The 26,302-nt window shown below is 41.8% G+C and overlaps 2 protein-coding genes across 3 annotated transcripts; both read left to right on the top strand.

Moving 5' to 3' along the window:
* Positions 1 to 4,235: 4,235 nt before the first annotated feature.
* On the top strand, positions 4,236 to 8,284 carry scpp1 (secretory calcium-binding phosphoprotein 1). Of its 2 annotated transcripts, XM_063220267.1 has the most exons (12): positions 4,236 to 4,323; positions 4,539 to 4,593; positions 4,707 to 4,751; positions 5,168 to 5,218; positions 5,765 to 5,809; positions 5,956 to 6,024; positions 6,131 to 6,181; positions 6,386 to 6,415; positions 6,506 to 6,559; positions 6,663 to 6,701; positions 7,060 to 7,125; positions 7,465 to 8,284. In XM_063220267.1, the coding sequence occupies exons 2-12, from the start codon at positions 4,540 to 4,542 to the stop codon at positions 7,909 to 7,911; spliced, it is 951 nt and encodes a 316-aa protein (XP_063076337.1). In that variant the 5' UTR covers positions 4,236 to 4,323; position 4,539; the 3' UTR covers positions 7,912 to 8,284. The 2 variants fall into 2 exon arrangements, with proteins under 2 accessions (XP_063076337.1, XP_063076338.1); XM_063220268.1 differs by lacking the exon at positions 5,168 to 5,218.
* A 6,156-nt stretch (positions 8,285 to 14,440) lies between these two features.
* tnip2 (TNFAIP3 interacting protein 2) lies at positions 14,441 to 19,345 on the top strand. Its single transcript, XM_063220265.1, has 6 exons — positions 14,441 to 15,455; positions 15,709 to 16,002; positions 16,146 to 16,235; positions 16,935 to 17,234; positions 17,526 to 17,642; positions 18,106 to 19,345. Exons 1-6 carry the CDS (start codon positions 15,132 to 15,134, stop codon positions 18,370 to 18,372), a joined length of 1,392 nt encoding a protein of 463 aa, XP_063076335.1. The 5' UTR covers positions 14,441 to 15,131; the 3' UTR covers positions 18,373 to 19,345.
* Positions 19,346 to 26,302: the final 6,957 nt, after the last annotated feature.

Here is a 26,302-nt window from a genome sequence, read left to right as displayed (position 1 = left end):
ATTTAATTTTGTCAACTGATATTGCACCTTACAAAAGTTAGTAAAAAGTTCTCCTTTTTCACTACAGCAGGTATTAGGCGGAACCACATCTTATCACAAACAAAAAAAACTTAAATGTCTGTTATCCAGTTGTAGCACCCAGATGATCATATGGAAACTTCTAACGACTTGAATAAATGCTTATTTACAACAACGTAGCCTTCATATCATATCCACTAACAGAACATTCCCCATACATTTCCCACATGCATTTTAGATTACCTGGAGTTTTCTGTGCATCAGAGGTAGAGTCTGCAGTCTGGGTCAGCGTGAGAGGATGGAGGTAGAGAGCCTTCCGCTGAGCAGCACGGAAATGCACTGAAGATCCCCCCGCATCACATACACTTGTCTGAATCTTTTATGCATGCCTCTCTGGCTGGAAAACACTGCAGGGGCGCTCCTGGACAACGAGGGAGCCAGCCAACTGTGATGGAGATTTGGGGTGGGGTATTATTCAGCGTTAGTATCTGCATCGTAATAGGCACAATTTGCATATTTTATTTATACAAGTACATTAAATACTGTATCACAGAGTGAACTAGGACATGTCAACAGTGTACTACTGTCCGATGATGTGCTTGAGATATGATGATGCTTGTGGACAAATTCATTTGAAGCAGCAATGATTTGGACAAGATGTATCGATGAGCTTTGTTGATTCACAGGGACATATTTGGGTGAGATATCACAAAACAATGAAAACAGCGTATGCATTCTGTGAAAAAAAGGAACGAAAGCATGCCGTATTCAAGGATTTCTTAAAACAAGCAGTAGCAAGGCAACTTTTCACAGCCTATTCAAAATCCACAAACTTTCACCTACTTTTGCACAAGCACAAGTGTGCTCTGAGCACAGTTTCAAAAGAATCAATGAGTACATAAGAAAAAGTGGTAACACTTTATTTTAAGGATACATCTATTAGCACTAATACATATAATATGCCTGTATAAATAACTTGTAAGGCATGTACAAAGCAAAATCAAACATTTGTTAGGCATGTATTCGCAAATGTCTTGTTCATGCACAATAAGGAATTTATTACCAATTTAACCTTAGTAAGGACCTAGTAGGCCTTAGTGTTTGCTTAATACATGCCTTACAAGCTACTTATGCAGGCATTAACATTGTATGTATTAGTGCTTATAGATGTATCCCTAAAATAAAGTGTTACCGAAAAAGTATACTGCACTGTACAGGCCTGCTGATGTATTTCTGTTCAGTGAATTCTAACAAGACAGAAACTGGGTCACCAGTGCCTATGTTGTAGCCTATGTTGTATTTTGTAAATAAAAACAAAATGGTAAACCTTCCTATGGCTCAGTGGTTCATAATGAAATAGGTCTATTTTACTAATGCTCATATAAATACGACATAAGAATTTAAATGCTAAATGAAGATTGAGTTTCCATATTTAAAGTGAACTGAGGAACTCTACACTGATGATACTCTTGGTGCTCAGACTGATTAGAAACAATTAGTAAGGCCCTACCGTGGCGCAAATGGTAGGGCACTCATTTGCTATGCGGCCTTTGCCGAGCCTTCCCCGTCTCTCTCTCCCAACTTGCTTCCTGTCACCATGTGCAATATGTTATCATGAATGAAGTCAAAAAGACCAACAAAAAAAAACAATTAGCAAGAACTTACTGTCTGTGAGGTACAATATTTCATCATATCACATTTTTATATTTGACAAGGTTAACAAGCCGATGATTTGTAGTCATGATTTACAATTTACAATAAAAAACCCTCTATTATCAGGTTTTTTATTATTATTTAAAATTATCAGAAGCAACTAAATAAATTATCGATCTCAGCAGTAAACATTTCTGAGCATTGAAGGGGCAATAGCAACTTCTAAAAGAAGTAAAAGCCATACAGTGTGAAGCGCATACAATCAGGTTAAAACCCCATTTCCAGGCCAGCTAAAGAAATGCAATACCAAGGCAAAACTCTAAAAGTTTGCTTTCAGTCTGACTGAAACAGTGTGTCCAGCAGAAAGCCCAACATCACAAGGCAGGCTGTTCCATAATTCTGGGTCACTGGCTGCAGAAGCTTGACCATGCAATGATTTTAAATTTAGACAATAGTAAAAAAACAGAAGCTTTATGGACAACCTTAAAGGACCAGTTGAGTCAATATGCTGTTGTATTGCTCACGCTACCATTGACTTGTCAGTACCCGGTGGTGCCACATTTTTTTGGCTAAGCCCTTTCCGAGATATGAGCTATTCTAATGGGGGCAGCGTTTGTTTAATTATTTTTTTTAAATAAACATAGGCCTACTCCAAATATTTTCCCAAAAGGTACCGCTGTTTGCTAGTTGTCTGCTGATGTTCTATAACCTTTCGGATGTTTTTGGGAATAAATAAAAATGTTTTTGTGAAATGTAAACAAAGAGCTGCCCCCATTACAACGACCAAGATCTCGGAAAAGGCTGACGAAGAACTCAGGGCAGTGTGAGCTTTGCAACTGCATGTTGAAATTGACTAAACTGGTCCTTTAAGAGTTTGTTGGAATGCTTGGGGTCATAGAGGGTTATGCTAGGAGAATGGAGGTAGCTGAAATCCCAGCTAAACTGTCCTAAACGCTGTCAAAAAGAATCTCACAGATATCCCTGATCAAAAATGGTGTGAGTAACATATATTGCTGTCACATTTAACAATGTACAAAGTGCAGCATAATTAATTCAACATGTGTGCCCATTAAACACCAGCTGAATTGAAAACGTTCATCCATTAGACATGGGTCCTGACTTGAACCTCAGAGATTCTACTCTTTTCAGAAAAGTGGTCAAATACCACAGCTATTGTATGTTACATGACTGGCATGCAAGTCAGTTGAATGACGCATGTCTGTTGAACGTGGTTTGAACCTGCTCCGGGAAACCAGTCCTGCAGTCTATATTGAGAAACCTAAACAAAACTAAATGAGAGGTTGAGTGAGGTGAAAGGGGTTGCATGTGTCCGAGGGAGGGACGGTGTATTTTTTGGACATGTTTGGGAAGTCCGGTTGTGTGGGGACAAATGATTTACAGTATGTCTCTAGTGACTCACGGCTGCATTTTCATAATGATGTATTTGTTCATGACTTTCATTGTTACTTAATTTAAGTCAAAAAGGAAAAACGTGTAAATCGGATGCTGTTTGCAGCCCTGTCAACATCCCTGTGGTCCTCCCACACACCTTTGTGGGGAAAGGTTGTGTCATGTATTTACCTTATACTGTACCTGCTGCTCAAAGCAGACTGATTAAGGCAGAATCCAAGTCTGCATGCCTTGCCATACCAGCAGCCCGACCACTCCCCTCCGAGTAGACATCATCACAGACAGTAGCAGTTAGTTGAGGTTTTTCTGGTAGACAAAAGGGTGAGGGCTGCGTGGTTTAATTGCTAGGCGTGTGAAATGGGAACAGGGTGAAAGCAATAGCAAAGGCTCATAATTGAGAATCAGACACATTCCAGTGGATTAGCTATACATGGCCTTGCAGGAAGTGGAAATGGGATATGGCTTGGGATTGCGATACACAGGCTTGTTGTTTTCAACATTGACGTCTGTCACAAAACACCCAATGAATTATTACGCAGATGTCGTGTTGCATTCAATCTTAATCCGTCATAATATAAGAAACTACATATGTTTCCTTGAACACACTCTTGATCGTTATCTAATATCCATGAATAAGAAATCCGACCATTTTTCCAAGAAATCCATGGAGAGAAGTGCAGAGGAAACTAAAAGAAGCCACAGGAAGTCAGGAGCTCTCTCATTATGGCCTTCCTGTTCCGGCGTGGGCAGGGAGCCTTTGCCGCTTACAGTCAGTCTTTACAACCCACACACCCTATAGTTTACCCATGCTAAATTGGAGCTCCTCCTGTGTGTGTGTGTGTGTGTGTGTGTGTGTGTGTGTGTGTGTGTGTGTGTGTGAGTGTGTGTGTGAGTGTGTGTGTGTGTGTGTGTGTGTGTGTGTGTGTGTGTGTGTGTGTGTGTGTGTGTGTGTGTGTGTGTGTGTGTGTGTGTGTGTGTGTGTGTGTGTGTGTGTGTCTCTGCCAGCCTGTTTCAAACACGCCTCCCCATGGGACAGTGCAGTAAACATGTTGGAGTTGCGTTGGTGTGGAGGAAGTGATGTGTTCACCTTAGCATACACTCCTAGATAAATACCCATCCTAGCTGCCATAATGCCACCACAACTGTAAATTCAGCCTTTCACTCTCTGAGCTCTGAGAAGCAGAGGACATACTGTATTGCTTGTTTGGATATTTGGACTGACTTGAATACAAAGAATACAAAGTAAGTAATCTACTTTTTTAATTTTTTTAAATTATAATTGCATTCTTAATCAATTAACACTTTGTGGTTAAATAAAAATATGACATTTTATTTTGCACTCTGCCTGGAGGTTTGGAAAAACATGTCGAGGCAGATAGTATTTACTACTTTATGAACACAAGTTCTTTTTACACCTTGGGGCCACAATGAAACCAACAAGCACTTTGTTTCAACAGAATGACAGCTGCCATAGTGATTCTGTGTGTGATGGGTGCAGCCATTGCCAACCCTGTAAGTGTTTCCTTGTCTATGACTTCTAAAATACAAACTGCAGTGTTCTGAAGGTCAAGATTATTGCACAGTGCCTACTGTATTGAATGGCTTTTTCTTATTTCATCCAACAGATTATGTACAATATGACTGTGGACAAAGTTAACTTAACATCTGGGGTGAGTGATGGGCTGCAAAATGTCACACTATTTTTTTACCTTCATGGTCTGTTCCGATAAGTTATCTTTAGAGATTAGATGATCCAGATAAATTATGAAATAGTCTACTTGGCGCCTGCGTGCTGGGCAGCTGGCTGTAAATAGCCCAAGCTGAAAGTTTATAAATTAGATGAAAATACTACCAGTAATAATCAGCATTCTTCATAATGTCTCTCTGGGACACTCTGGGACTGTATGGCCATTTCATTTACATTTTATTCCTGAAACTGTATGCCTTGAACTTGCAAAGCAGCTTCAAGTCATGTTTGCTGAGGAATGCTGAGGACTGCAAGGCAAGTGCCTGTGCTTCCGCAAGTTGTCCAACAGAGGGCGCTCTCTGCACACAGTCAGACATTAACCTCATGTTAACTTTGCAGGTCTCATCAGCATCCAATTCTCTGGAGCAAACAGTCATGCCTACATTAAAGGTTAGTTTACATGGTCACTTCCTCATCAATACTTTCACATTATGGAATGGGCTGGGCAGAGATTCTATTCTTTACGATGTTATAAACTCATTTGACAATACAACCAGTCATGGACATTCATATATACGTACATAGCCGCTGACAGCTTTGACCAGGCCTGAGACAAAGTCATCTGAATTGGCCCCCCACCCAATGCATTCAATGTAATGAGGATCCAATTCTGGGGCCCCTATCTCCCTGGGCCCAGTACAGCTGACCCGTTTGCACGGATCATATGTATTATAAGGATTATATATTTCATATAGCTTATACAGTATACAGTCATAGAGACCTGACAACAGTTTGTAACACTGAATGGAATACATTTTCCACCAGACTCATATGGAGATATGCTATAATGCATAAGCATCACGTGGCATCTAACATGTGATGTGATGTAGAATCACAGTATTTCATAAAATGTTAAAATGGAGTAAAGATGCATGATACTTTTTGACATGCAGTACAAACACTTTTGTAACACCCTCACCGCTTTGTCTTTTGCAGGCCAGTTCATCAGAATCCGAGTCCTCTGAAACGTTTCAGCTGCAGGTGAGATAAAAGAAATCCAATTCCAATTAATTTAAATGACAAAAACTACTTTCAAACGACCAGAGAAAATGAAATAAAGTTGGGCATGCATGCATTCGTTTCTAAAAGCCATTTAGTAACAAAGGAACTTGTTGCTTTTTAAACAGAATGTCTCATCATCCTCATCCTCATCCTCATCCTCATCAACATCAGACAGCAGCTCTTCAGAGCAAGAGGTCAGTGAATATGAAAACTAATGCGAGACTCTTATCCTGTATGTTATCTTTTTGCTGAGCTTGTCATCATGCTGGAACGTGTTTCTCATGTGGTTCTCAATCCCAGAGTTCACTGGTGTCTGACTCATCCAGCCAAAGTGACACATCGGAGCAGATGGTAAGCTGGCCATGAACACCACACCAGCATGCACATACTGTACAGAGTCATAAGCAGTTGGTTCATTAGATACACTCACGTAGCAGACAGTTCTAAGGAGAGCTGCTTAGAGTATACAGGCATATGAATGAATTTTGAATAATGACCAAAAATCACCCGTACTCATGTAATATTTACACATGTCTATTGTCTCCTCTATTTCAGAGTTCCGAAGAAAATACATCAGCAAACTCTGTGAGTCAATTCACATTACTCATATTAGGCATATATGAAATATGCTGGTGTCAAAATTAATATTAACAGACGTGCAATTGCTTTTGACAGACTTCTTCAGAATCATCAGAGTCAAGTGAATCCCAGTCCAATGAATCCAATGTGGTAGGTCTACATATTGAGCTAAAGTAAACCAAGCAGATACAGTAGCGTTACCTTCACATTGGGGTTGCAGTCTTCTCATCATTATCTCTGTCTTCCCCTTCAGACGTCAAACGAGAGCCAAAGCGAATCCCTGGAAGACACGGTATGATTTATTTCAACAAAGTAATTATACAGCTCAGTGCATGTGCTTACCACTACAGCTTTTAATGCAATGCCACAATATCTAGGCCTACTACCTGTGCTTTATACACAGGCTTAATCGCACTATTTAAAATTCATCACCTCATTGCAACTACTGAGCCATCGCAGCTTCCGTTGATTTCTGTCAGGATGCACATTTAGCCATGAGAGGAAAATAACTCTCAAGTTTCATTTACTGTCTGCAGGAGTTGAAACGAGGCACTATCATCAGTAATAAAAATGTATCAATGTTAGGCTGTGGCAGTATGTTCTTACCACAAAACAGTGTAATGAATCTCTGTTGTTATCATTATTTACAGTTTAATTCAGCAGAGACTGGGGTCACCCGAGATGACAGCAGAGGAAGCAAAGAGAACCTCAGAAGGGTAAGTCAAGGGTGCATGTACTGTATAGTGTCCCATTTCGAAACCGACATATGAAGATGCAAAACCCCCTAACTCCATTTCTGAAGACCTGCACTTCCATATTTTTTGAGAACCCCGTTGTTGGTTTGCTTTACATTCATGTACTTGATAACACATATAAATAGCTATATTACATAAATAAAATAATAAAATATGCATTTTTGATAACTTTGTATTAAATAAAAATGAATTAAGATTATTTTCTGAAAAGGCACTTAGGGGGTTTTGCATCTGAACTCTTCATATATGTCCTGTATCATCCTGTGGAACATTCTGTGACGGAACCTTGTCCCCTGCCAGTTTTTCAAAGTTTACAACGTCCAAGCGAAAGCAACGGCCTCTGTGAGCGATTCGCTCCAGTCGACGGAGGAGAGCCAGGACCTGGACAGCAGCATCTCTAACGAGGTCCCAGGGGCCACCGGGGGGGCACCGAGCCTCTCGAAGGAGAGCGCCGCAAGCAGTGAGGAGAGCATCAGTCTGGCCCTGGGAAACAGCACGGAGGACAGCGCTACAACAAGCAGCAAGGAGAGCGCGGAGAACAACAGCGCAGAGAGCACAGAGAGCAGCGAGATGAGCAGCAGTCAGGAGAGCAACGAGAGCAACTGTGTCCCGGGCACCGACCAGGAGTGCGACAGTGACAGTGATGAGTCCGATATGATGGGCATTGGGGACAATGGGGAGCCCGAGCCGTTCGATGGCTTCTTCATGCCCTTCGACACTCCAGGAGAGCTGCTGCTGAGAAGATGACACTATCGATTTAGTTTGTCACTCTTCTGCACTCTGTACTGTGTTGCACTTTTATTTAATTTAAACCAAAAAACGATGTGTTTTTCATACTCCTCCTCAGAAACATTTGTCGAAAACTGTTATCTGTCACTGCCGACAGTTGATATATCACTGAAATGTATTTATCATTTTTTTGTTGCATTGTATTAATTTTAATATAATTCTTGCCATTTATTCACTGAATGTGTTTTCTATGAAATGCTATTCTGCATATTTAACAGACTGTTTCCAAATTAGTTTGCACTATTTTATATGAATTTGCAGTAACAAAGTATTTTAGTAACAAAAACATTATTTTGAACATTAAGCTAATACATTTGGTCAATGGAGACCTTTGATGACAAAATAAAGACAAGATATTTTTATGAATTTAATTCAAACATTTAATTTGCTTTAACTCGAATTATTGGGTTAACACACACACACACACACACATGTGCGTGCACACACACACACACACGCACGCACACACACACATTACATTTCACTACCATACCCCTTTACTCAAAGCATCTTATAGGCATTTAAAGTCCTTGGAGATGTGGGGCTATAGAAAGCACCTACACCGTTGTTCAAGGGAACTTCAATCATGGATGATGGTGTAGGGAGAGCACGCATATTCTTCCTACTGGTAAGGGTCAGATTTGAATAGTTAAAAAGAGAAAAAACATGTACATCTGTCTCAAAAAGATTGTGTGCAGGACCAGCAAAAATACCATGAAAAACTGAAAGAAAAGTCTGCAACACCAAGCTCCCGTTGCTCTTTTTTTAATGTGACTTTACGTTTCGGCCCTTCATCAGACAATACAAATAGCCTACATAAAACACCCTGTTTAAATACCCATGATCCCAAGGGTCAGATTTGAACCTGTAACCCCCTGATCACAAGACCAACTCCCTGACATTAGGATTTGTGGCATAAATCTGAGTAATATATTTATGTGGTAATAGATATCTGGTATTTAAAAAGAGAAAAACACGCACATCCGTCTCAAAAAGATTGGGTGCAGGACCAGCAAAAATACCATGAAAAACTGAAAGAAAAGTCTGCGACACCAAGCTCCCGTTGCTCTTTTTTTAATGTGACGTTTCGGGCAGCATGCCCTTCATCAGACTTCATGCTGCCCGAAACGTCACATTAAAAAAAGAGCAACGCGAGCTTGGTGTCGCTGACTTTTCTTTCAGTTTTTCATGGTAATAGATATCTGGACCATAAATGATCACTGAGAGCATGGTCTCACTGAGCCCAGCGTAAAAAACAGGTCAAAGCAAAGGCACACTGAGTGTCCAGAGTCACACCCCTTAATTATGCTGTACAGGGTCTGCAACATATATTTAATGTACACAATAAGGTGCAGTAGTCAGCTCTTAAAGGGACACTGTGTGTCCAGAGTCACACCCCTTAATTATGCTGTATAGCGGGGATGGTGAACCTTTTTCATTCGAGGGGCCACTTCAAATTCATCCGAGGGCCGTAAAAGTCCTCCGAGGGCCGTATTATGAACACAAACCAGGATTTCCCCCTGCACTTTAGGCCTATATTGAAGGCAGCCACCTTTAAAACAGACCCCACCTTCTCTAGGTCCCCTGAATATAACTTCATTGTATTGCAAATGTATTTTCTAAGATTCCTTTACAAAATATTTCATATTTCATGTGAAGCTTTATAACATTAAAATTACATCGGGGGCCGGATAAAACGGCCTCAAGGGCCGCAAACGGCCCCCGAGACATAGGTTCCCCACCCCTGCTGTACAGGGTCCGCAACATATCTTTAATGTACACAATAAGGTGCAGCAGTCAGCTCTTAAGGGTAGTCTGTATTTGAGATTGAACATGGCAGAAAGAAAAAAAAAACCTGAGAAATGTCATTTCACTTCATTTGTAGTGCATTGGAAAGAACTGACAATAAAACTGACTTTGACTACATCATAGTCTGTGTCAAACAGATCATTACATTGTATAGTTGGTGGTCTTCTGTGGTCACAGATTTTCAAGATACTTTAAAATGTTTAATCCAGATTGATTCCCATTTGTATTTCACTGTCTTTGTCACACTCTTATTTTCCCCCCTCATTTCAAAACGAGATGACCCGCTCATCCCAATATCTTTATATTAGTTAATGACCCTGTTAGAGGTTGAGTTTTGGAATCGATGATCTAACATACGTATGTTTGCTTTCAGAGGTTTAAAAGTAAAACCTGCCAGATACCTTCCAACACAACTTCACTCAACTGGCTGTAGATCACTGTAAATGTACCTCATTCTGCAATGGTTGAATCAAATTTCTGGGTTTTCTTTCTTGGTTTCCCATTTTTTCAGTAACAACGTCTATCCACCACATTAGGTACAATGGAATAACTGGAGTAACCGTTGGTGTAACTGATAGTGTTGCACTTAGACCTACTTGTACTTTTACTTTTGACACATCTGTTTGCTTAAATAAAATGTTTCACATATGCGTTGTCAGGTACCATAATACATTTGAGTAAGGAAAATACCTGGGAATACGTACACTAACAGAAAGCAATACTTATTTAGATGTTTTCTCACAGGGGATACACTCCATAATCCATCCACCCAAGAGTTCATACAACAGAAAAAAACAGTCTAATAAATCTTCAAACAGATGTTTTACAGAGCATGCGTTAAGATAATCCCACCACAGGGAGGCAGTAAAGCTTGGAGTTCCCCCAAACTGCAAACAGCTATTACTGCATTTGGACATTTCTCTTTTTAGGAACAAAAGTCTGGGAGTGACTCCAAAACAACCCCAAAAGTGTAATTATACAAAACCTTGAACAGTAGTCTTCAGAACTGATCCTTTGAAAAGTTAGCCGGTGAAGTGTTGTGATTTACTGTCTAGACACTTTGAGATACAGGGTAATTGTCTGCATAACTTGGGTGTTAAGAAAACGCCATGGCTAGAGTAATGGTAACACCATTGTTAATAACATATCAGATAGGCAGACATAATAATTAAGAACAAAGGAACAAAAATTGGAAATAAGTTAGTTCTGATGCTCTCTCTCTCTCTCTCTCTCTCTCTCTCTGCAGCATTAGGGAGAGATGTCTCACTCATGTCCCTCAGAAAACTGGGGTTACAAGCTAGTAATTCTCTTTCGGTCGAATCGTTCGACATCTCACTATGGGACTTTCCAATCACTCCCGATTGCTTGCCAGTCCCACCAAACGCAAAGGAAAAGTCTACCTCCAAGAGGCCACCTAGCTAGAAAATATAGACACAGTCCATTTAAGCCCTTCAGAGACGGTCGCCATCCGTTCCCAGAACCCTGTGTGCTAGGGGCTGTGCAGTCACATCCAAGCGGTAGAACTTAAAGGGACACTGTGCAAGAAATGGTCAAAAAAGGTACTGCAGCTATGCCGCTCATTGAAACTGGGCTGCCTATTGCCAAATTTGATCTTTACATGAAAGTTTACTGAGTAATTAACACATATTTCTTAGTATGGTCCAAGTACAGTCATTTTTGCAGCTAAAAAGTGGCTATTTTAGGTAATTCAAAATGGCCGACCAAGGAGAAGATCCCCCTTTTCATGTATGAAAAGTGCATTTCTTCTAGTCATAAAAAATACTTAGAATTTGATGGTGGTGGTAAGTATTCATGAAAAAGGTAACATTAGTGAATGAGCAGCATGAATTCTGGAAATAAACAACTAAAAATCTCACACAGTGTCCCATTAAGATAACCTCTGCTTAGATAGCGCTAATCCCTTGGAGGTTTTAACAAAGCAGACGAACACCTTCTCGGTCTTTCGAAAAGGTCCGGTCCTGTTCATGTAGTATGCATAATGCACGAACCATTTTGACGCCTCTGTTCTGCGGAGGAGTCTTGCAGAAAAGACAACAACACCATGGGTACTGAACACTGAAAAGCTTTTTCGCCACATTGGTCACACCACTGGTCAAAAACAGCCCATTTTAGGTCGTACAGGGATCTGGTAGACTGTGCCGTGGCAACCTCTGATGACATTATCAGGGAGCCCTGTGGCATTCAAGTTCAGACGTTCCCTAAGTAGACCCATGGAGGCTCCTGTCTAGGCGTGGTATCCTCCCCATGTCCCGGGGAAGCCAAGTTCTGGCCATTGGGGGGTTCAGAGGTCGCCAAGTGACTGTCTGTGGCCTGCACCGAATCCAGGAAATGTCTTTGTAGGGACACGACCGTAGGTAAGTCCAAAAGGCTTGTGCATAACGCTTTACGATTGGCTAGTGGAGACTCTGTCTGCGCTTCCTTGTAAGGCACAGAGATCTGCACCCTTGCCCCAAGGGTGCAGAGTCGTCTGCTTGGGCTGTGGGTGCAACACCAGGTACCCCTATGGCAGTGGTCACCATTCGCCTGGAAAAGTTTCCTGTTGTGACTGACACTCGGGTGCAGGCGTCGTCCTCCCCCAGAGGAAGATTGACGTGCTGGGCTACGAAGCACCACATCGCTGAGAAGCGTAATGTCATTATTCACACCCCGTTATCAATAACACTAGTTAGATACGGAGGAGGATCAAATGCGGAGCGTAATTTACGAGGCGGCCAAAACCGGCTGACTATTAGGGCCCTTGGGGGATGTCAGCATCCCTCCCTGCTGCCTATGCCTGTGTGGACCGAAGTGTGTGGACCACACCGAGGGCATGTGACCCGGCGATACTTACGTACCGAGGTACCGTGCCCATGGCTTGTGCCTGGTGGAGGGCTGACGCATCTTATTGGGTGGTGCTACACTGCCCCGCACCGGCCCCAGAGGCGGGGTGCATGAGTACGTGAGGTGCCTGGTGCGTCAGAAGGAGCTGGAGGCTTCGGTTGCTGGGGCCAAGACTTCTGGGGGCGGGGGCCCACTTCCTCCTTGAACGTGGGTCTCATACCACACAACACGGTTCCAGTGATCCATATCCTTGGTCTGTTCATCTCTCTTGAGACCAAGATAAACAAATTTGCTTTAGATGGTGTCAAGCATGTGTGATGGTAAACAAGTGAGTTTTACAAAAACACACATGTTAAGTTAAGCATGATAGTGGCACTGACATGGTTTGGGGGTGCATGAATGCCGTCTGAAGAAATATGCATGTCAACATGCACTGTGACTACTAAAGCAGATCATGATACTCTTCATAGGATTTCATTCAAATCTCACACCAATCTATTTTAGCCAGGTGCAGACTCAACATGTAAAACTTCAATGTAAGGCAAGGTTGAAACGCACACTGATGACCTTCGATGACCACCGATGACCAAGACGGCCCTTTCTCAGACACTCTCTATAAGATTTTAACCATGGGGTGTAAAAGGTCAGTTAGGTCAGGAAGGGTCTCGCGCCAATTACTCCAGGCCTTGTGGGTGCATGGGTTCTGGGTATTGTAGAACACAGGAGGAAGAGGAGAACTCGCACACCAAGAGTTGCCGATGCAGGAAAGGTGTTTTAATCCATCAACTTAAACAAAAAAAATTAAAGTGCTACCAAGTGGGGGTGGAAACGTTTCGGTCCTCAGACCTTCATCAGTGCAAACCATGGGGTGTAATCACTTTTGTTAAAAGTCAAACGTTAATGGCTGTATTTTGATTTTTTTGTGAGTGAACAACAAATTTAAGAGGTTATATGTTGTTAACAGGTGACTAATCATTGTGTCGAAGTGAAAATTCTTTAATGCTGTCCAATGAAATCATAGCCTACTTACAAATCTGAAAAAAAATGTGATGGGTCTACTCACTACTGTGACATACTGTAATCTGTGGCCTTATGGGGTTATGATTGCTGATTGTGAACAGGAATGAAAGAGTTTGGTCATGTGATGAGGAAGTGCATATAATATGGCAATTGAGTTCATTGTTCATCATGGAAATAGTGTAAAATCTAGAGAATAGTGTGTAGTGTTTTGGGGAAAGTGTGTTTTTGAACTGAAAAAGTGTAGAGAAGAATTGTGTTTGACGTTCAGTGGTATTGGCTTATGGAATTGGTAAATGGGTGGGATGTATTCATCAGAATTGTGTGTCAAGTACCAGAAATGATGTATAAGCAATCGAGAAAAACTGCAATAAACAGAATGATCTTTAAAAGAGCGCCCCTTGCCAGTTAAACTGACGCGCAAATGCCTACATGCCCAGACGCGAGGTCTCATGACATTACAACACGAGCCCCAGCAAATCTCCCCCCCCCCCCACACACACACACGCAAACACACATGTACACACACACACACACACACACACACACACACACACACACACACACACACACACACACACATGCCCGGGTACCCACGCATCCCAACAATATTACCACAACACGTAGCCACGCCCACCCACGCACACATATAGTAGCCTACACAGTCCCAAACTGACACTGTGACTCGAGTGATATTATCTTTAGAGTAGGGCCGGCCTATCAGCTCTATTTTAGGAACGTTGTTTGAGGAAGTTATTGACTTTTTAACCTGTTCGTTTTGGTCGAGTTCATGGCATAGGCCTATCAATGATGAAATTATGAGACCAAATCACCCTCGCATCAAAACTGTCTCAGTGTTCTTTCAGTTACCCACAGATTTTACATAGACTAGAATATGGCTATTTGTTTTCATGCCTGCGTCACTGTGCTCATTTTACGTTTACAGTTTGCATGCCTCTATAAAACAACACAAAACTCTCTATGCTGTAGTTGTGCGCCTTTCAGACAAAACTGTGGTTACCAAGAGGCCTTTCCGCCCCATACACGCTCAGAGCTGTGTTCTTCAAACCACCAAGTTACAGGAAGAGACGCACGCATGTGCAACTTGTCCAATGCTGTCAAACTACGGAGCTGAAAGACAAATCAAGTGTTTCATACTCGGGAAAGAACATTCTTTGTGACTCGACAATTAACGGAATTGATGATTGTGCACAAGATGGAAAGGAGTTGTCATTAAGCTATAGCTACTACGATGTTAAAATGTGAAGTACAAGAAAAGTCCACCAATTCAGCTGGGGAAGTCCCAAGGAAATCCCCTAGCGGAATTATTATTTCGACAGCTTTTCTCAGACAAGACATGAGGCTGAGCCAACGAACACCAATTCGAAGACGGTACAAACAAAATACTACCTTATATTTATGGAATAGAGTAGACGTTTTGCTTGTAGCAAAACTTCTGTAAAGCGATTGTTTACGGAGCGGCTGAATCCGAAGAAGACGAAGCGCGTACCATGACTAACATCCCAGTGGATAACGATGCACTGAAAGCAAAGATAAGGAGTTGTTCTGTATTGACAACGTTTTACCATGAAACGCAAAGGGAAATTGCTAATTTAAGTCAACAGCTGTATTCTCGGGACAATGTAATATCTGATTTGAAAGCAAGACTTGGGAAATACGAAAGGACTTACATTAATGTCGAAGGAGAAGAACCTGTGGCGATTGGACCTTCAAAATCACTTTTGGAGAGCTTATGCAAGGAAATATGCAAACTAAAACAAAAATTAAAGGAGTCAGAGACAGAAGGAAACCAACAGTTGGAAGCAAGCAAACTAGTGAGTATTGGAAAACATCTACACCTGTCAAACTGTGCTCAGGTATTTGGGGAATTAAGAGTTAATACTTGTTTTTTTACATTGTTGAAATCGTATGTGCATAAATCTCTCCAAGTTTACTTTGTTGAATTATTGACATATTATTAATGGGCCATCCAGCAAGTTAGTGTGAACTTCCTACCAGCTTTAAGTCAGCACTGTATTAGTTGAATGCCCATCAGTTTGACACCTGCCTGGTGCCTGTTACCCTCAGGAGATTGAGGGCCTTCAGCGCCAGGTGAGGGAAAAAGAGGAGGAGCTGGAAAGAGCGGCCCAGAGGACAGATCAGGACCAGCAGCGGGAGATCCAGCGCCTCTGCGCGGCCCTGGCCGAGAGGGACCGAGTGCAGGCGACGCGCGCCGTCCTCTGCAACTCCCTGGCCGAGGAGGCCGACCATCTGAGAGGCCAGCTGGGGGCCACGGTGAAGGTCTGCCAGGATCTGTTGGGCCGCCTGGAGAGGGAGAAGAAGAGAGGAACCCTGGCTGAGGAGCCACAGGTCACCACACAGGTGTGCAGCGCCCATTGGGTTCCTCTGCTACTGAAACACTACTGAGCTTCTTGTATCAATACTTGAAGCGATTTGTGATTCTTGATTTGGTGGTCTGTCAAAACACCTAAAATGTGATTTGTTTGTGTTGGGATTGTTGACAGAAAGAGGAATCGGCAGAGGCAGCACGTCTGAACGATTTGGTTGTCAAACTACAGGAGGAGAACCAGCAGCTCAAAAAGAGAGTGGCCTATGTAAGAATCACTCCGTGGAAATTTCAAAGCAACATATGAAGAGCTCTTTTCCAAAATGAGATATATCCATTTTATAGAATGTTGGGAAATTGACATTTTTGTATTGGGCATTCCATTGAAATGCATTGCAAAATGCATTTTTATAGAGGTTTTAAAGTATGTTCTCAAAACATTTGAATGGCAAGAATTCACACATATATGATAGGACCTCTTAACTGTCAATTCCAATATTAAAATGCAAAAAGTCAAAAATGGTGGATATAGCATTTTGGAAAAGAGCTCTTCATATTGTTTTTGACAAAATAGTTTAGTTACCCTAGGTATCTGAACTCTGGTGTAGAGGTAGATCATCTTGAAGTTCCCACACAAGCTCCAGTTGAATGAGATTCGTCACAGATGTAGAGTAATACTCTTTTCCAAAACGCTATATCCACCATTTTTTACTTTTTGCATTTTAATATTGTAATTTACTGTTAAGAAGTCCTATCATCTATGTGTGAATTCTTGACATTCAAATTGACATGCAATTCAATGGAATGCCCAAGACAAAAATGTCCATTTCACAACATTCTATAAAACGGATATGTCTCATTTTGGAAAAGAGCTCATCGTATGTCTCTGAAGAGTTCTCAAAACGTCACAATGGACCATTCACACATCACACATTCAAACACTTGTGCTTTCTGTTGTTCATCTCAGGTAGAGAATCTCAACGCAAAATGGCAGAAGTACGACTCGAGCCGAGAGGAGTATGTGAGAGGCCTGTGTCAGAGGCTGAAGGAGTCCACCCTGCTGGTCGCTGGCAGCCCCGCGACCAGACCAGGCCTCATCGGGCACGGGTTGGGTCTGGCCTCGGCCGGCCCTGGCCTCTTTCAGCAGGAGATTAGCAGACTAAACAACCTCCTGGAAGAGAAGATGAGGGACTGTGAGAGGTTGGCTAGGGAGAAGGACGATGTCCTCCAAAGGGACCAGGAACGCACCCAAATGCTTGAGCAGCAGGTGGGCAAACCCAACAGCAACATTGTTACTGCCTCATTCTCCCTAAAAAAAGAGATTTTCCTTTGAATGGAAGTTAAATGTTGTCCGTGTTTACACTTAACATGGTTACACATATAGAATTTTGGTGCTGGTACTTTTATAGAATTAAGGTTTCTTAAGAACTTATAGAATTATGGTTTCATTATTTCTACATGCATGGCTGTGCTCCATGTACCAATTAGCTAGTCAACTGTGTTTATTGAGAAGGAAGTTTCCAGTTGGTAAATTTCCTTTTGTTTCTGATCTCTACAGGTACTTGCATATATTGAGGACTTCAAGTCAGAGCGGGCTGATCGAGAAAGAGCTCAAGGGAAGATTTTAGACCTTCAAGAGGAGGTGGGCCGCCTCCAGCTGCAAATCCGTAGTCAGGTATGGCCCTTCAGTATGGTTGGCTCCGTGAGCACCACGTGGTTAAACGCAGTCAGTGTTGCCAGATGTGTCTGACCAAATCCCGCCCAAAAGCTTCTCAAAAAACGCCAAATTGCGCTAAATTCCGCCCAAATTCAACAAATTACATTGACTTCTATGGGCCAAAAATGGCTGAAAAAAACGCCAAATGGCCAATTTTCCCCATTTTTACCCGCAGACGCTCATCCAAAGTAGCCCAATTGGACGGGCACCCGCCCAATCTAGCAACACTGAACGCAGTATGAAATGGAACTGCAGCATGATCATACAACCCACCTCATACACACGATTGCATCATGCATTTCCTGTATACCATGATTTACTGTAACATCACAAGGTAAAAATGCCTCTATGTTTTGTCGATGGAGTGCAGTGGTTGTAAAGCAATTAACCAATGTTAAGGCCCTGTGTATATGCACCACAGAATACAAGAGAAGCACCCAAGACCTGCCGAATCCATGTTGGCCGTAAGAAATCTCCGCATATGGATGCCGTGACTGAACCGCTGCTCGGGAACAGCCCCGATCAGCCGACGTCTAAACGCAACGTGGCTCACACGACACCTAGCCCTTCAGGGACTGCTGAGGGCAATGGAGCAGGGGACCTGCAGTGCCCATACTGTTTCAGGACCTATGATGGCACACACACGACCGAGTACATGAAACACCTGGACGAGTGTGCCCGGTTGTGACAGAAAACTCGGCTCACTATCCTTGTGACTGGAGGTGTCTCACGTACCTGTAGCACCCATTGACAACAGCAAAGCACTACAGAGCAGAGGTCAGCGGAAGGGCCAAACTGACAGCTTCCTGTGAATCGCAGCTATACTGGAATGGTGCCTTGATAAGGATTCATACCTAAATGCAAAAACGTAAAAGTCTATTTCCTTGGATTTTTATGAATGGGAAGCCTGGATAAGTGTTGTGCTGTGTCTGGTCAGTGTCGACAAGTTTATTTCCAAAGGATGCTGCATGTCAAAGACATCAGATACAACTGAATATATACCTCAGTTTGATATTTTGTTTATCCCATAGGTGGTAAACTTTTGCACTTTTTTGCTCATTTACTATTATTTGCCAAAATGGTTGAAAGCACAATTTAATATTCTAGTGTGTTCAGAAATGCATAAGCTTTGGATAGAATTCAGAATATGATTAATACTATATATTACATTGTCTTATTATGGTGCTATTAATGTTCTTCTGCTATAAGTATGTATGATATTTTGGTTTGTAAAAAAACGCGATAATTAGATATCTTCTGTCAAAGGTGAATGCCGAATTTTATAGTAAATTATTGAAATATGTATCAGTGTTATACTGGATTTAGTGAAACGTATCAGTATACTGAAGTGTAATGAATACAGATTTTTGTAATTCACACGCACGAGTACATTTTCACGCCACAGGCATCACGTTTCCTTTTAGTCTTGTGATCTGATCTACTGTAAAGATTTAAATACCATCTTAGAATGATAATAGTACATGATTTTTAGAGTCAGCTCTCACACTTGTTTCACACTTTAATGTCATAGTTCACCATGTCTGTGAACATCCTATTTTCAGTTTAACTTCCTTCATCTAAAATATTTGGGAGAATTTTCCATGCATAGGTTTATTTTTTTTAAATAAAACACCATTATTTGATGCGCTTGATGTGTGTGAATAGGGTGCTGTGTGTGTGTGTGTGTGTGTGTGTGTGTGTGTGTGTGTGTGTGTGTGTGTGTGTGTGTGTGTGTGTGTGTGTGTGTGTGTGTGTCAGGGCTTGACACTGGCACCTGTCAACCTGCCAAATGCTGGTGAAACTTGGCTTTGGCTAGAAATACTTTCAGTGAGCCCGTTTATATGGCCACAATAATCAGGTTATTGGAGTAAACGGTTTATTGCTGTTTACATGCAGTTCGTCGATTGACTGTGTTCCACTAAAGTGTGTGACACGAAGCTAGAGTTGAAGGCTTGTGATTGACTACTTATCCTTCTAGAATGTCAATAACCTGACAATAACCCGATTATGCTGGTTACATGACACGAGAAATCAGTTTATTAGCCAAAGACCTACCTGTACGAATCAGATTTCTCATAAACCGATAACCGCAATAAACCGGTTATGAAAACTGTTTATTCAGTTTACATGAGTGCTTGAATAAACAGGTAACTCCAAAAACCTGATCATAAACGTTTTATTGATGCGCATATACAGTGCCCTCCATAATTATTGGCACCCCTGGTTGAGATGTGTTTTTTAGCTTCCAATTATTATTATTTTTCTCTAAATAATATGGGACCTTAATGGAAAAAAAGAGAAAAATCCAACCTTCAATACAAGTGCATTTATTCAGTGGGGAAAAAATCCCACATAAAGAAATAATTATTTGACATCAAATAATGTGTGTCACAATTATTAGCACCCCTGTTGTTAATATTTTGTACAACCCCCTTTTGCCAACAAAACAGCACCTAATCTTCTCCTATAATGTTTCACAAGATGGGAAAAGACAGAAAGAGGGATCTTCAGCCATTCCTCTTTGCAGAATATCTCTAAATCATCCAGAGACCTGGGTCCTCTCCTCTGTACTCTCCTCTTCAGCTCACCCCACAGGTTCTCAATGGGGTTGAGGTCTGGGGACTGAGATGGCCATGGGAGGAGCTTGATTTTGTGTCTGGTTAACCATTTCTGTGTAGATTTGGCCATATGTTTAGGGTCACTGTCTTGCTGAAAGACCCAGTGACGACCCATCTTCAGCTTTTTGGCAGAGGGCAACAGATTTTGATTTAAAATGTCCTGGTATTTCAAAGCATTCATGATGCCATGCACCCTAACAAGCTTCCCAGGGCCTTTGGAAGCGAAACAGCCCCACAGCATCACTGACCCACCCCCATACTTCACAGTGGGTATGAGGTGCTTTTCAGCATGCGCATCTTTCGTGGCACGCCAGACCCACTTAGAGTGTTTGTTGCCAAAAAACTCAATCTTGGTCTCATCTGACCAAAGCACACGGTCCCAGTTGAAGCCCCAATACCGCTGGGCGAACTCCAGACGTTTGCGTTTATGATTGTGGGTGAGGAAAGGTTTTCTCCGTGCATGCCTCCCAAACAGCTTGTTGGCGTGTAGACAGCGCCTGATGGTTGATTTGGAGACTTTGTGACCCCAGGATGCTACCATTTGTTGTAATTCTGTAACAGTGAGCTTTGGAGATATTTTGATTTCTCTTGCCATCCTCCTCACTGTGCGTGGTGGCAAAATAAACTTGGGTCCTCGTCTAGGCTTGTTTACCACTGTTCCAGTTGTTTTGAACTTCTTAATTATTCCTCTCACAGTAGATATGGGCAGCTGCAGTTGAGTGGCAATCTTCTTGTAGCCTCTGCCTGACCTGTGAAGGTCGACGCACATCTGCCTCACTTGTATGCTGTGTTCCTTTGTCTTTCCCATGTTTAAGAGTGGATAAGAGAAATGGCCTCGGTGTCACGTCATATTTATACCCCAGGGAAACAGGAAGTGATGAATTACTAATTAAATGTTCCTACATACTCTGGTAAACGTTGTAAACTACTGTAGAAATGACAGATATGCTTCAATTATATTTATTTCCTGGGAATTGTTAAGGGTGCCAATAATTGTGGAACAGGTGATTTAATGAAAAATAATTATTTTTTAGTCAGGGATTTTTTTTATTTTCCTACAATTCATTTGAGTTGAAGGCTACATTTTCCTAAAATTTTCAGTGTGACAGTATTCTTCTGCAATAAACACTGAATTTATTTTAAGGCTTTTAACACATCTCAACCAGGGGTGCCAATAATTATGGAGGGCACTGTAAACAGGCTCAGTAGTGTCACTAGCTAACTTGGCTGGCAGTTTATTCCTTGGTTTGACATACGCATCATAGTAGCCTATATTCTGTTCTTTTAGCATCTCATCTTCTGAGATTAGATGTAAACCATCATGTTGAAGAAAAATAATCAATGTATAATCTGTGGCTAGTGGAATACCTGAATGGCTAGTGACTCGGGGAAAACCACTTGCCACAGTGGCCGGTGGGTGAAGAGTTAATGTCAAGCCCTGGTGTGTGTGTGTGTGTGTGTGTGTGTGTGTGTGTGTGTGTGTGAATAACTACAATTGAGAAGGGGGAAATTCAATACTGAAAATCCTTCTGTGATGACGTCTGGATCATAAGGCATTGTGAAGGCATGAGGATTGTTCTAGTCATAGACATAGTATTGAGGCCCCACAAGCCTGTGGTGTGTGTGTGTGTGTGTGTGTGTGTGTGTGTGTGTGTGTGTGTGTGTGTGTGTGTGTGTGTGTGTGTGTGTGTGTGTGTGTGTGTGTGTGTGTGTGTGTGTGTGTGTGTGCTCGCGCATGCGCAGACACTGAGAACATGCTTGTGTGCCGTGGAAAGCCCCTTCATAGGCCATGCTGAATGCACAGGCTATGACTGCTGCAGATTCCCAGCTGTCTTTTTGCTGGGAATGAATGACAGAAAGTCTGTGTGTGTGTGTGTGTCTGTGTGTGTGTGTTTGTGGGTGCACACACATGTGTGCAAGTGTGTGTGTGAGTGTGTTTGAAGACTGTGTGTGTGTGTGTGTGTGTGTGTGTGTTTGAAGACTCTGTGTGTGTGTGTGTCTGTCTGTGTGTCTGTCTGTCTGTCTGTCTGAGGATATGCACGAGAGACAGAAACACTTTGGACAGGGAAATGGCTGTCTATCTATTTAAAGTGGGCAGGTGGCACAGTACCAAACAAGGCCTGTATGGGTATGTATGGATTTGTATGTGCAGTACAGGAGGCTCATGAGTGGGCATGTGTTTTCGTAGATGTTTCCTGGGCCAATTAAAAATATCAAGAACAAAGCACACATGGGACAAATGTGGTGTGCTATTAATAGACGCGTCTTATAAAAATAGTGAGGTCACTCACGATGGCCCTTTCAATTAGTCATATGCCAATGAGATTTAATTTTATTCCACAGGTTTTTATCTACAGTATCTCTTTTATCTACACACACACACACACACACAACACACACACACATATATATATATATATATATACTGTATATATATATATATATACAGTATATATATTCTTTATTGTGTTGACTGTGATGTGTGCTTGTCTTGTGTGTCCTTGTACGTCCTTATGCCACCACCAAAGCAAATTTTCCATTTTATGTAAGTTTAATGGACAATAAAGAAGTCTAAGTCTAAGTCTAAGTCTATGTCAAGGTACCACTGTACTGTACCATTATACCATGCCATTAACCACAGTGTCCTATCTATGCCATTGGACAAAATTTTGGGACTTATACCGTCCACCAAGATAAATCTGGATTTTGAAGTGGTATAGTGTATGATTGCTAGAAGTCTTCTTAGCACATTTCCTTCCTTGTCCCAGACCTGAGAACGTTGATTGTTGTTGCTCCTCTCTGGTTTCTCTGCGCAGATGAGCTTTGCTGCTGTACGCCTTGAGTCCCCATGTTTGGAAATCGGCAGTCTGTCCCTCTCAGAAATGTCCCACTTGCTCATTCCTTGTCCGGGGTTTGTTTTAGACATCTATGTTTGGCTCTTGTCTGTCACTTTTTAGAAAAAAAAATTCTATCATGCTACCTTTAGAATGACTAGGTGGGCCCGTTAGGGGATTCCCTGCCCCTCTCACACACTCTCCCACCTCATTGTCTGGGACCACGTGGTCTGTAACCAAACATACACACTGTAGATGCGTCCCACTCGTTCTGAGAGTGGAAATAATTAGGTCATATCGTGCCCCCCGCATTTAGGCTTCAACAGAGAAATGGCAGACACTCCTACGCGCCCCTCTCAGTGCTGTCCTTGGTCGACTCTTCTGATCCTCCAACCAGAACCATCTGCCTCTATGATGACGAGAAACAACAGCGTTGAGAATTTTTTTGGCTGACGTCAGTGACCTCATCCTCACAGTTTCATGCATTTCAACCACCCCCTTACCAAAGCCTGTGTTCGCTTTTCTTTCTTCCTTTGCGCAAAGTGGGAAAAATCGATCTGAAAGACATGGATAGATACAACATTTAATCTCCCTGTATCTGAAAATAATGGGAAATTCCCATTAAAGGAGGGGATTTCCAACAGGCCGCTGTTTCGAGCACATACAGTATCACTGGAACGAAAGCAGAGCAGTAGGCCATATAATATATTTGTCCTGTTACAGTATTGTTAGGAGTGAAAGTGCGATCACGGTGCCGTCACCCCCTTCCCCCAAATGGCTGCGTTTACAATAAAAGGTATAGAGATAGCCAGCAGAGCTCTGGGGTCTCGCTGTGCAAAAACATAACCTGCTATTGTGTTGTCACTTCCCGAGTGTGAGGACTGAGGGGTTTCCCTCACTCATCTGAAGCCTCTGGCTCTTCTCATTTCAGCCAATCCACCCCCCTCCTCCCCCCCTGCACTCCCTCCCGCTCCACCTGTGGCCACCTGATTACAGGGTCCTGTGTCCCATCTTACATCTCTGATACTCTCTAATAACCCACAAGAGCTGGCTCCTCTCCTGTCATCCTCAGCCAAACCTCACTGAGGGGCAGGACTCAAGACAACAAGGTCCTATACGTACTACAAAGCTGGTTCAGGATAAGTTCAGTTTAAGTTAAGAGGTAAATCATGTAATAGAAGAGCCTGGAGTCCTCATTTTCTGAAGAAAAGCTCTTGTATTAGATGATTTACCTCTTAAAGGGACACTGTGTGAGATCTTTAGTTGTTTATTTCCAGAATGCATGTTGCCCATTCACTAATGTTACCTTTTTCATGAATACTTATCACCACTATCAAATTCTAAGTATTCATTATGACAGGAAAAAATACATTTTTCATACAGGAAAAGGGGGATCTTCTCCATGGTCCGCCATTTTGAATTTCCATAAAAAGCCATATTTAGCTGCAAAAATGACTGTATTTGGGCCATACTATAAAATATTCATTTATTACAAAGTAAACTTTCATGAAAAGATAAAATGTGGCCTTAGACAACACATTTTCAATGAGCAGCATAGTTGCAGTACCTTTTTTGACCATTTCCTGCACAGTGTCCCTTTAAGTTAACCTTAACTTATCCTGAGCTTTGTAGTATAGGCCCCAGGGCTGCATGGTCCAGTCAAGCTCATTGGTAGGTCTTTGGCATGCAGTAGCCAGGTGTACGGGGATGGGTTTTAAACATTGAGCCAGTTGTGTTTTTCGGTCTCCTCTTCTGGAAGATATCTTTACATCCTTGTTGATTAAAATTGACATTTAAAAACTAGTTCAGTTGCACAACTCATTGGAATGCTGGAAAAGGGACAAAACCCAATTGCATAAAAATAAGGTTTGTTGTTTTGGTTTTGCTATTGTTGAAAATCACCAGCCCAGTTCAACATTTTAAATGTACAATATGATCAAGGTTGTTTCCATGTCAGGCACATCGGAAAACCGAACCAGAGAACCACTTTGGCATATTTTAGGAAGCGAGTAAAGCACACAGCATCCTCCAGACACAATGGACAGTTCACCTACTTCCTCATGCTGAAGTTTCATCAATATGTGCATATAAGGATAGTGAGACATGGTTAGTAATTCTAGATAAATCACTCTGAATGGCTGTCTAGACAAATGTGTATAGGAAGTGTCACCTAGGTGACCTTTTTGGGTTATGCTTTGTATTACAACCATGCAAATAATATTCTGATACTTGTCCTGTTTTATGATTTGAATAGTCAGGCACTACAATCACGAGCCTTAACAATCAGGGTGAACAGGGAAATCACTCAGGAGTTTTAGTGAGTACCTGTGAGAGTACATTTGCCAGTGCGCAAAAATCCCCTTCTACAGCCTGTCTTTTGGTGTGCGCCTGAAGATCAGACTTTCATCGTCGCTTGTGACAGAGGTAGTGGTGGGTGTTTTTTTTTTCATACCACAGAGTGAAGCGCTTTTTGGCAGGATGTGCAGAGTAAGAAAGAGAGACAGACAGGGAGGGCAACATAGAAAGGAAGTTGAAAGAAAAAGCAAACAGCTTTGAAAAGTTCCCTCTTTGTGGGTGTCTAAAATAGTATTCTCTACCAAGTGGTGAGGTTCAGCATATTTCTCCCCTAAAATATCATTTTAAAACATCTTAAGCAGTTTAAAATGCCAAAGGAAGGATTAAAAAAACGTCCCTTCCAGAGAGAAACATCCACAACACTACAACATTTGTCAGTAGCACTGACTGAGATGACCATCTAATTGTCATTCTCTATATGCTTTGATAAGGCCTTAAACTATTAGAAGTTAAAATGCCACAAAAGACTGAACTCATTAATTCCAGAATGAAATGCAAGATGGTCTTTGCTAAAGGTGCGCTGTGTAGAATGTGTCCAGAATGGGTATTGCAACTATGCTGCTCACTGAAACTGTGCTGTCTATTACAGAATTTGATCTTTTTGTGAATATTTACTTAATAAAAAAAACCATATTTACCAGTATAACCAAAGTACAGTAAATTTTGCAGCTCAAAATATTTCTGGAAATTAAAAATGGCGGACCATGGAGAAGATCCCCCTTTTCATGTATGACCATTGCAATTTTTCCAGTCATAATGAATACTTAAAATTTGGTGGTAAGTATTCATGCAAATGCTAACATTTGTGAAG

This window comes from Engraulis encrasicolus, chromosome 16 (assembly GCF_034702125.1).
Source record: "Engraulis encrasicolus isolate BLACKSEA-1 chromosome 16, IST_EnEncr_1.0, whole genome shotgun sequence".
NCBI classification, from domain to species: domain Eukaryota; kingdom Metazoa; phylum Chordata; class Actinopteri; order Clupeiformes; family Engraulidae; genus Engraulis; species Engraulis encrasicolus.
Note: the sequence above shows the minus strand (reverse complement) of the source record. Positions and strands in the feature narration are given on the sequence as shown.